General features: G+C 42.5%; 1 protein-coding gene across 3 annotated transcripts; it reads left to right on the top strand.

The window, feature by feature from the left end:
- The first annotated feature begins 2,623 nt into the window (after nt 1–2,623).
- On the top strand, nt 2,624–5,056 carry LOC109917349 (zinc finger protein 664-like). 3 transcript variants are annotated; one of them, XM_048594058.1, is made up of 2 exons: nt 2,624–2,983; nt 3,188–5,056. In XM_048594058.1, the coding sequence occupies exon 2, from the start codon at nt 3,545–3,547 to the stop codon at nt 4,133–4,135; it is 591 nt and encodes a 196-aa protein (XP_048450015.1). In that variant the 5' UTR covers nt 2,624–2,983; nt 3,188–3,544; the 3' UTR covers nt 4,136–5,056. The 3 variants fall into 3 exon arrangements, with proteins under 3 accessions (XP_048450015.1, XP_048450016.1, XP_020372750.1); XM_048594059.1 differs by having other exon boundaries at nt 2,624–2,893; XM_020517161.2 differs by having other exon boundaries at nt 2,624–2,777.
- Nucleotides 5,057–10,927: the final 5,871 nt, after the last annotated feature.

Below are 10,927 nucleotides of genomic sequence, written 5' to 3' on the forward strand. Positions count from 1 at the left end.
TCCTGCCTTTACCCCTGAACACTGGATTCCCTTAATGATTCAAAACTTGGGGATGGATAATGAATAAGATATATCTTATGAAATGCTTTTTAAAAATACTATTACAGTGTTCTGGAGGTGGGTGTGGGGCTTTTTGTGATTCTGGCATGTCAGTATCGCTAAACTCAAGGTGATGTTTCTCATCTCCATTGGCAGTATTCTAGGACTCTTGACTTAATCTGGGAGCACCCAAACTCTGATGAAGGATCATCTTCAACCTGAACCATTAACTCTCTTTCTATGAATCCGCTTCCAGTTTATTCCCTCCTTCTACTCTGGTCGGATTCAGTTCTCCTGCATCAGTGAGCGTAAAATGAATGAGTCAGTCATTTTCTCTACTGGTCACAGGGACCCCTGAGGCCTGTCTACATTCTATTGCATCCACAAGTTAGCCATCCGGGTGACCCGCTCCCACTGAAAGAAAATGAGTGCTGCCATGAAGAAAGCAGCCCCAGAAGCATAAATGTGGTACCTGCTGGTTCTTAGTTGGGGTTTGCAGGCTATGCTAGGTGTTTCTGAAGCCTGTACACCCACTTCCTAGGACCTCCTGCCTGACCAGAGATCAGAAGCCTCATCAGAGCCTTATTTATTACCCCTTCGCCTACATCTCTTATGTAACTGGTAAGCGGTTAATCTAATGATTCTATCATTTCACATTCTCTAGCGACATTATTAATAAACGGTCAAATTAAAGGAGTCTCCCAAACAGTGGAGCAGATGGTTTGTGGAATTATGAAGATATTATTATCCCTTAACCTCCCTGGGATGTTAACACAGAACATAGAACAGTAGTGCAGGTACAGGTTCTTCAGCCCAGGATGTTGTGCCAAACATGACACTAAGCTAAACTAACCCCTTTTGTCTGCCCATGGTCCATATTACTCCATTCCTTGCTTATTCATGTGCTTATCTAAAAGCCCCTTAAATGACCCTATCGTATCTGCCTCCACCACAACCGGCAATGCTTTCCAGGCACCTACCACTCTCTGTACAAAAACTTGCTCCTCACATCTCCTTTGAACTTTCCCACTTACATTAAATGCATGCTGTCTAGTGTTACATTTATATTTTTTAGATTAGATTTAGATTTTATTGCCCATGTACTCAAGTTCAAAAGTACAGGAGTACAGCGAAAAGTGTATCATGTCACACAAGGTGCCATCTTAGGTACCAAGGTATCTAGGTACAAAAAAACTGAGGTACAAAGTAGTAAAAGAAACAGTTAAAAAGTTAGGCATTACTTTATAGAAAAAGTAGAAAAATAAATAAGGTAATAGTTAACATTAAAGTCTTTCTTAATTTAAACTAGAAAAATAAAGGAATAAGTTAAAAGTTCAGACACTGTGGTGTGGAGAAGCCCCACATTCCTGTCGATGGAAGAGACAATGTCCAGCAAAAAACAGAGAGTGACTATTCTTGGTGGTGGATGGAGTGCCAAGCGAATGGGCTGCTTTTTCTTGGATGGTTTCAAACTTCTTGAGTGTTGTTGGAGCTGCACCCATTCAGGCAAGTGAGAGTATTCCATCACACTCCTGACTTGAGTCTTGTAGGTGGTGGACAGGCTTTGAGGAGTCAAGAGGTGAATTATTTGCCACAGAATTCATAGTCTGTGACCTGCTGTTATAAGCATTATGTGGCTGGTCCAGTTTAGTTTCTGATCAGTAGTAACCCCTGGGATATTGATAGTGACGATAATATAATTGAACTTCAAGAAAAAATAATTTGATTCTCCCTTGGTGAAGGTGGCTATTGCCTGGCAATTTATGGTGCAAATGGTACTTGCCATTTGTTACACTCAGTCAAATATTCCTTTGATGTCAGGAGCAGTCCCTCTCACCTCTCCTCAGGATGTCAATGTTTTTGTCCATCTTTGAACCAGGTTTGTAATGAGATCAAGAGCTCTGTTTTGGTGGAACTCAAACTGAGTATCAGTGAGTGAGTTATTCTTTTGCAAGTGCCATTTTATGGCACTGTCAGAAACCCCATGTGCAACTTTCCTGATGTCATACCAACAGGGTGGTAACTGGTCAGTTGGATTTGTGCTGCTTTTTGTAGACATAACATAGCTGGGCAATTTTCTAAGAGAAATTACTCTCCAAACAGATAGCAAGGGTTCTAAAAGTTGTATAACCATGAGCAATTAAGGATAGCAATAAATGTTCGCATACACCCGTATACTGTAATGGATGTTAAAGAACAGTTCTGCAGCCTATTTCCAGGATTTCCCCATTGGTGATGAACTAAAGCAGACTCAAGAATGCTGTCTTAACAAGTCACTGGAAAAATTAATTCAGTCACTCATCTACAAGTACACATTTAACTGAAGATTTGGATTCTGCCTGATGGATAATGGAAAGTCTATGCACTTGGGTTCCTGCATAATTTGTCTTTAATTGATTGACTATCCCTTACGTTACTTCCCCCAGAGAGTTTTCCATCTAGTAACAAAACAAGCGGCGTTATGTAACATGGATGCTCAATGGTAGTGTAAATACCCAGCATACAATGCGATAGAGCATATCATTTATCCATATTATAGGAGTGCCGTGCACACGCGCACCTTCGAACAGTGTTTGGAGCTTGCGCATGGCGACAGATGGTGACGTGTGTGCGATGTTTGTCGGGTCTGAGGCCGATAAAGATGCGGATTCGCGGAGGGAGCCACAGAACCGGCGGCTGGCCGGGGAGGATTCCTAAATACTTGGGGAAGGCCTAACTCCTTGAATACGAACCTGCAGGTCTCGCGTTTTCAGATCCGAGTCTTTGACCAGGAAAACGCCCTGATGAACAGCAGCCATCTTTGTTCAGCGGGAACAGAGCGCATGCGCAAGTCTTCTGCTGACGTTTCGAGTGGGTGGGTTGTGTCTCAACCAGGTCCTAGTGCTTGGCATAGAACGTATCGTTCCAAACCAGGATTGTGTACGGCTTGGAGGGGAACTGGCAGGTGGGGCGAATGTTCCCATGCATCTGCTACTTTTGTTCTTACTCATAGTAATAGTTGTTAGGATAGCTGGTTTTTGGTTCTTTTAGTTTCATTTGATCGCGTGTCTTGGGAAATGCGGGGAAAGAATGTTCCACGGAAAGTGGAACTTTCTGTTCTTTTATCCTGGATTGATCATGACACTAACACTGTCAATTCCTTTCACAGGAATATTAGAAGAGCATGGTTTGCAGACAGGAAACTCAAATTGAGCGTAGCTTCATGATCAGAGCTACAGTCAGATAAAGAACTACTCGATTCCTCAGGGCCTGAATAACACCTGTCTTTGAATGTGGAAGGAGAAGTGTTTATCTGTTCTGGTTGTGGGAAAATATTTCTAACATCAGTGCGACTGGGAAAGCACAGAGAGGCTCACAGCCGAGTGAGTTTGCCCCAATGCACTGACTGTGGAAATCCTGAAGCAACATTGTAGCATTCACACTGGGGAGAAATAGTACAGGTGTTCTGTGTGGTCCAGCCTTCAACAGATCATCCAACATAAAGAAACACAAGGACACTGGCACGATGGAGAAACCATGGAAATGTGCGGACTGTGGGAAGGGATTCAGTTCTCCATCCCAGCTGGAAGCTCATCGGCGCAGTCACACTGGAGAGAGACCGTTCACCTGTTCCGAGTGTGGAAGGGGATTCACTTTGTCATCTAGCCTTCAGTTACACCAGCGAGTTCACACTGATGAGAGGCCTTTTAAATGCTCTGACTGTGGGAACTGCTTTAAAATCTCACCAGATCTAATTAAACACCAGCTTGTTCACAGTGATGAGAGACCATTTGGATGCTCTCACTGTGAGAAGAGATTCAGACAGTCATCTCACCTCATTCAACACCAAAGAGTTCATACTGGGGAGAGGCCGTACACCTGCTCCATGTGTGGGAAGGGCTTCACTTCATCGTCCAACCTGGTAACACACCAACGGGTTCACACAGGGGAGAAGGTGTTCACTTGCTCCGAGTGTGGTAAGGGGTTTTCTCAGTCATCCAATCTGCGGTCCCACCAGCGTGTTCACACCGGGGAGAGGCCGTTCATCTGCTCTGTGTGTGGGAGGAGATTTGCTCGATCAGCTCACTTGCTGACACACCAGCGAGTTCACAATTGACTGCAGAGGTTGGATTCTGCTGTGAATCACAACCTTTGTTTGTTTCACTTGTAGTTAATAACTTGCATAACTGGGCTGGCATTCAATATTCTGGATGTCTGTCAAGTAAGTCAGTTTCGGTGGAAACACACAGTGTATTGTAGAAAATAAAAGAGAGGAGCATGAGTGGACCATATCATTCAGCCATTCAGAATGATCCTGGCTGATCATCAGTCTACGCACCAACTTCTTGCCCGTTCCTGTATCCTTCAATTCCCTGACAGACCAATATTCTGTTTATCTTAATTATAAATGTACTCAGTGATGGAACTAGAAGGAGGAAATGAACATTTACTTGACACGAGGAGGCCCTATGGCCCATCATCTCTGTGCCAGCACAGTCTCACTTTCCAGCTCTTGCTCTGTGACCTTGTTTCCACAAGTCAAATGTAAATCCAGCACTTTTCAAATGTGAGGAGAGTTCTGCTTCTCCCGCCCAATCAGGCAGCAAGTTTCAATTGCCTACCTAGTGAAAACATTTCTCAAAGCTCCTCTTTCCCACCAATCACTTTAATTCTCTGTCTTCTAATTATTGACCTCTCTGCTCAGAAAGGATGAATGGATGGGAAAGACTTATGTTGGGCCCTGTTGGTTTTATTCACCTTAATTAAATCTTCCTGAGTCTTTTCACTCCAAATTAAAGAGCTTAACCAATCATTCCTCCCAAATTCTCTCGTACAGGCAACCCTTTTAATAACTCTCCACTGTCCCCTTTCTGATCACATTATAACTGGAACGTGGTGATTGGAAGTGGATGTTGTCGTCTAAAATGGCCTGAAAAAGTTTCAGACCGAATAGAATCCCGACAGTGTGGAAGTAGGCCATTCGGCCCATCCAATCCACACCGACCCTCTGAAGAACATCACACCCAGACCCACTACCCTGCCCTATCCCTGCAACCCTGCATTTCCCATGGCTAATCCACTTAGTCTGCACATTCCTGGACACTACGGGCAATGTAGCATGGCCAATCCACTTAACCTGCACATCTTTGGACTTTTGGGGAAAGCTGGAGCACCTGGAGGAAATCCATGCAGACATAGGGAAAATGTGCAAACTCCACACAGTCGCCTGAGAGTGGAATTGAACCCGGATCCCTGGCACTGTGAAGCAGCAGTGCTAACAATTGAGTTAGAATGAGGAACCAGTGTTGTATATATTAGTTAAGTATTTAGTGATTGTATAAATATAGGCAGCTAGCAATCATTAGTGTGTGAGTATTATGCTCTCACATAAAAGTGTCAACTTGAAACCTATTTTAGTATAATGTCTCTTTGGTATATAAAATTAATAACAGAGGATGGTCGAGTCAAAATGTAAACTTTTGAGGTATGATTACCCACCCCTCTCTCCTGAAAATGAACCTTTTGACCAATGGAAGAATGTAGTTACAATTTGGAGCTAGGCTACTTTTAGAGTCATAGAGTCATACAGCTCGGTCCAACTAGTCCATGCTAACCATGTTCCCAAACTAAAATAATCCCACTTGCCTGCATTTGGCTCATATCCCTCCAAAACTTTCCTATTCATGTACTTATCCAAATGTCTTTTAAATGTTGTAACTGTAGCCACATCCACCACTTTCTCTGGCAGTTCATTCCACACACAAACCACTGCGTTTTTAAAAAAAAAAGTTGCCCCTCATATCTTTTCTAAAACTTTTTCCTCTCACCTTAAAAATTTGCCCCCTAGTTTTGAACTCACCCACCCTAGGGGAAAAGACCCTTGCTATTCACTTTAACTATGACCCTCATAATTTTATAAACCTCTGCAAGGTCACCCTTAACATTGTACACTCCAGTGAAAAATGACCCAGCCTATTTTTAAACCCTGTATGCCCAACAATGTTGTTGTAAATCCTTTCTGAACCCCCTCCAATTTAACAATATCCTTCCTATAGCAGGGCAACCAGATCTACACACAGTACTCCAGGAGAGACCTCACCAATGTCCTGTACAACCTCAACAAGACGTCCCAACTACTATACTCAAAAGTCTGAGCAATGAAGGCAAGTGTGCTAAATGCCTCTTTAACCACCCTGTCTATTGCTGATGCAAATTTGAAAGAATTATGTATCTGTACCGCTAGGTCTCTCTGTTCTACAACATTACCCAGCGCCTTACCATTAATGGTATCAGTCCTGCCCTTGTTTATTTTACTAAAATGAATTTGGATACTTCTTTGGTATTGGAGGAGTTGTGAACGGTGCTAAACATTGTGCAATCATTGGCGAACAGCCCCACTTCTGATCTCCTTATTATGGAGGGAAGGTCATTGATGAAACAGCTGAAAATGTTTGGGCTTAGGATGCTAACCTAAAGAAAGGGCTCTTGGGGTGTAGTGATAGTGTCTCTACCTTTCAGCTAGGAGGCCTAGCTTCTAGTCCCATCTGCTCCAGAGGTGTGTCATGACATCTCTCTGAACGGGTTAATTTGAAAATATCTACCATGAGGAATTCCTGTAGACATGTCTTGAAATTGAGATGACAAATCTCCAATAACCACAACCATGTTCCTGTGTGCCAGGTATAACACCAATCAGCATGGATTTTTCCCCATAATCCCATTGACTGCAGTTTTACAAGGGCTCCTTGATGCCACATTTAGTCAAATATGGCCTTGATAGAAACATAGAATATAGGAGCAGGAATGGGTCATTCAACCCTTCAAGCCTTCTTTGCCATTGAATATGATCATGGCTCATCATCCAGCTCACTACTCTGTTTCCACTTTCTCCTTGTATCATCTAATTCTTGTAGCTCTAAAAACTATATCTATCTCTTTCTTGGAAGACCTCAGTATTTTGACTTGAACAGTTTCGTGTGGCAGAGAATTCCACAGGCTCATCACTCTCTGGGTGAATAAATTCCTCCTAAAATGCCTACCCCATATTCTTAGACTATGACACCTTGTTCTGGGCTCCCTGATTCTTCCTACATTTACCCTGTCTAATCATGTTAAATATCAAGGGCTGCCACTCTCACCTCATCACTGGAATTCAGCTTTTTTGTCCATGTTGGAACCAAGGCTGTAAAGAGTCAGGAACTAATTGGCCCTGGCAGAACCCAAACTGGGCTTTAGTGAGCAGATTATTGCTGAATAGGTACTGCACAATAGCATTGACAAAGACCGATGATCAAGAGTAGAGTGATGGGGCAGTAATTGGCTGGATTGGATTTGTTCTGCTATTTTGTATAGTACATTCACTTTCCTCACCCAAGTTGTTAATATATATGACAAATAACAGTGCTCCACCACTGATCTCTGTGACACATCATTTGAAGTCATAGAGTAATACAGTATGGAAACGCGTCTTTCGGCCCAAGCTGGTCCATGCTGACCATGGTGCCCGCATTTGGTCCATACCCCTCCCATCCATGTACCTATCCAAATGTTTTCTAAATGTTGCTATTGTACCTGCCTCAACCACTTTCTCTGGCAGCCCATTCCATATACACACCACTCTCTGCATGAAGAAGTTGCCCCTCAGATCCTTCTTAAACTTTGCCCCTCTAACCTTAAACCTATGCCCTCTAGTTTTCAATTCCCTATTCCTGGGAAAAAGACTATATGCATTCATCATTTCTGTGTCCCTCATGATTTTATACACCTCAATAAGGTCATCCCTCATTCTCCTACATTCCAAGGAATAAAGTCCTATCCTGGCCAAGCTCTCCCTATAACTTAGGCCTATTAGTCCTGGCAACAGCCTTGTAAATCTTCTTCGCATACTTTCCAGTTTAACTATGTCTTTCCTATTAACAGGGTGACCAAAACTGTACACGATACTCCAAGTGCGGCCTCACCAGTGACTTATACAACTGTAACATAATGTCCAACTCTATGCTTAATGCCTCGACCGATGAAGGCTAGCATGCTAAATGCCTTCTTTGCCACCCTGTCCACCTGTGACGCCGCTTTCAACTAACTATGTACTTGTACTCCTTGGTCCCTCTGTTCGACAACATTCCTCAGGACCTTACCATTTATTGTATAAGTCCTACCTTGGTTTGACTTTCCAAAGTGCAACACCTCACACTTATCTGTATTGAATTGCATCTGCCAATCCTCAGCCCATTTCCCCATCTGATAAAGATCCCATTGTAATTTTTAATAACCTTCCTCACTGTCAACGATACCTCCTAATTTTGTATCATCTGCAAACTTACTAATCATGGTTTGTACATTCACATCCAGATCATCTATGTGAATAACAAATAACAAAGGTCCCAGCACTGAACCCTGTGGCACACCATTAGTCACAGGCCTCCAGCACAAGAAATAAACTTCAACTATCACCCTCTGCTTCCTACATCGAGCCAATTTTTAATCCAATTAGCCAACTCTCCATGGATCCCATGCGACCTAACCTCCATGACTAGCCTGCCATGCGGGACCTTGTCACAGGCCTTATTAAATTCCATATAGACAACATCCACTGCCCTATCCTAATCTATCCTCTTGGTTACCTCTTTGGAAAACTATAAAAGATTTGTCAGGCATGACCTCCCCCCCACCATGCACAAATCATGCTGACTATCCATAATCAGACCTTGACTATTCAAATGTTGGTTGATCTTGTCCCTCAGTATCCTCTCCAATAAATTGCCTCCCAGTGATATCAGGCTCATTGGCCTGTTACAGGTTGCCATCCTGAAAATGCTCCTTTTTTTCCAGCACTGTCTTCTTTTAGTTCACCAATCTTCCATCCATGCTAAGTATACTACCTCCAACCCCATGGGTTCTTATCTTATTACGTAACCTAGTGTGCAAGTTTCAAAAGTCTTCTGAAAATCAAAATTTCCAGCTAAGACTTCTCTGCAGATTTCTTTCCTTTGAGATATTCATGAAATATGAGTTTTTAACAACAATTGAGGATAGTTTCAGTAATGATGAATATGAAACTATTATATTCCAGATTTATTAATTGAATTTGAATCCTGACTGCTGTCGTTGTGGGATTTGAACTCATGTTACCATACTGTTAGCCTGGGCCTCTAGCTTATTAGTTCAGTGACTTTATCACTACACCAATGTCTCCTCTACTCTCAAGTTAAATATAACCCTAACAAAATTCAACCTAAAACTCCTTATGTACCCAAGCGGGTGAAACAGACTTGTGATTGCTGGAGATCTGAAACAAAACAGAAATTGCTGGAGAAAGTCAGCAGGTCTGGTGGCATCCATGGAGAAAGAAAACAAGAGGTGTTCCTCAAGAGACTGCCCACTTGCACCATCTCTGTGAATTCTTATCCTGCAACAGCCATAATTTATAGGCTCTAGGAATGCACTTGTGAACTGTAATGTTGTTTTACGGTGAAATACAACCAACCTGTATTGTTGTGCTGAATTATGGCAATGTAGTGGAGTGTGCCCACACTCTCTGAGAAGAGGCCTTTAGTGTTTTCCAGAGCAAGAGCAGGCTGCAGCGCTCTCTTACCATGAGTCTTGGGATCCTCAGCTTGATGAAGTAGGAGAGAGGAGCTTTAATGTCAGATTTCTGGTGGGCATGAATTTTCCAGGTAGTTGAAAGTTGACTTACTCTCACCACTGCAGCAACCTCCTCCATGTTGACATCCTGCTCAGAGCTAGCGCTGCCATTTTCCTGAGGGCAGTGCCTGGCTGCTTGTCTGTTTCCCTTTCAAATCACAATGAGGCCCGATGTGCCCAAGATGAACCCTAACTGACAAGTGCTCCTACTCGAATTCTGAGCTTTATTTACTTCAAATGTCATTCTAAAATATCCCAGAATGCTTGGAACAAATGTTGGGAGATTGATGGTGGTCATTCCAAGAGGTTTAGCAAACTTTGGAGGTAGCAGGTCAGGCTATGGCATCAGCCTTTTCCTTACCATATAGAAGCAGGATAAGAGATTTGAACACACTTGAAGGTTTAGATGGATTAGAGTCATAGAACTATGCAGCACAGAAACAGACTCTTCAATCAAGTCGTCCATGTCAACCAGATATCCTATATAAACCTAGTCCCATTTGCCAGCATTTAGCCCATATCCCTCTAAATCCTTCCTATACATATACCCATCCAAGTGCCTTTTAAATGTTGTAATTGTACCAGCCTCCACCACTTCCTCTGACAGCTCATTCCATACGCACCACCCTCTGCTTGAAAAAGTTGCCCCTTAGGTCCCTTTTTATCTTTCCTCGCTCGTCTTAAACCTATGCCATCTAGTTATGAATTCCCACATCCCATGGAAAAGACATGGGACATCCCATGTCTGTTTACCCTATTCCACGCCCCTCTTGATTTTAATCATCAGTGACATGGAAACTCTCCCTAATCTCCAACATCTGACAGGAAGAGCACATCACTCTACTAAAAGCCATCTTTGCACCTGAACAACCTACAGAGCCAGAAAATAGCACAGTCTTACTGGTTTAAAAACACTGCTTCAAGCTAACTTAGTACCTTTGTTTTATACTTCTAAAGTTTAATCAAGTTTAATCAAGTTTGTTAATTTCTATGGATAAAAGTTATCAAAAGTTTGATTGATTGACTGTTTATGAGGTCTGATCACATTTGGACAAATTTAGAAACACAGGACAATATAATGGAAGAGTACAAAGTGGAATTCAGTAGGTTGTATGCAAGCCTGCAGAAATTTCATTTGGAAATTCCTCAGCCTTGTGCTGGCATTTAAGTTATTGAACTGTGCCAAAATATCAATAATAGACAGACTTCTAGTTTTGAGATAACAAGGTGTAGAGCTGGATGAACACAGCAGGCCAAGCAGCAT

Source organism: Rhincodon typus, unplaced genomic scaffold (genome assembly GCF_021869965.1).
Source record: "Rhincodon typus isolate 14 unplaced genomic scaffold, sRhiTyp1.1 hic_rhity00005604, whole genome shotgun sequence".
NCBI lineage: Eukaryota > Metazoa > Chordata > Chondrichthyes > Orectolobiformes > Rhincodontidae > Rhincodon > Rhincodon typus.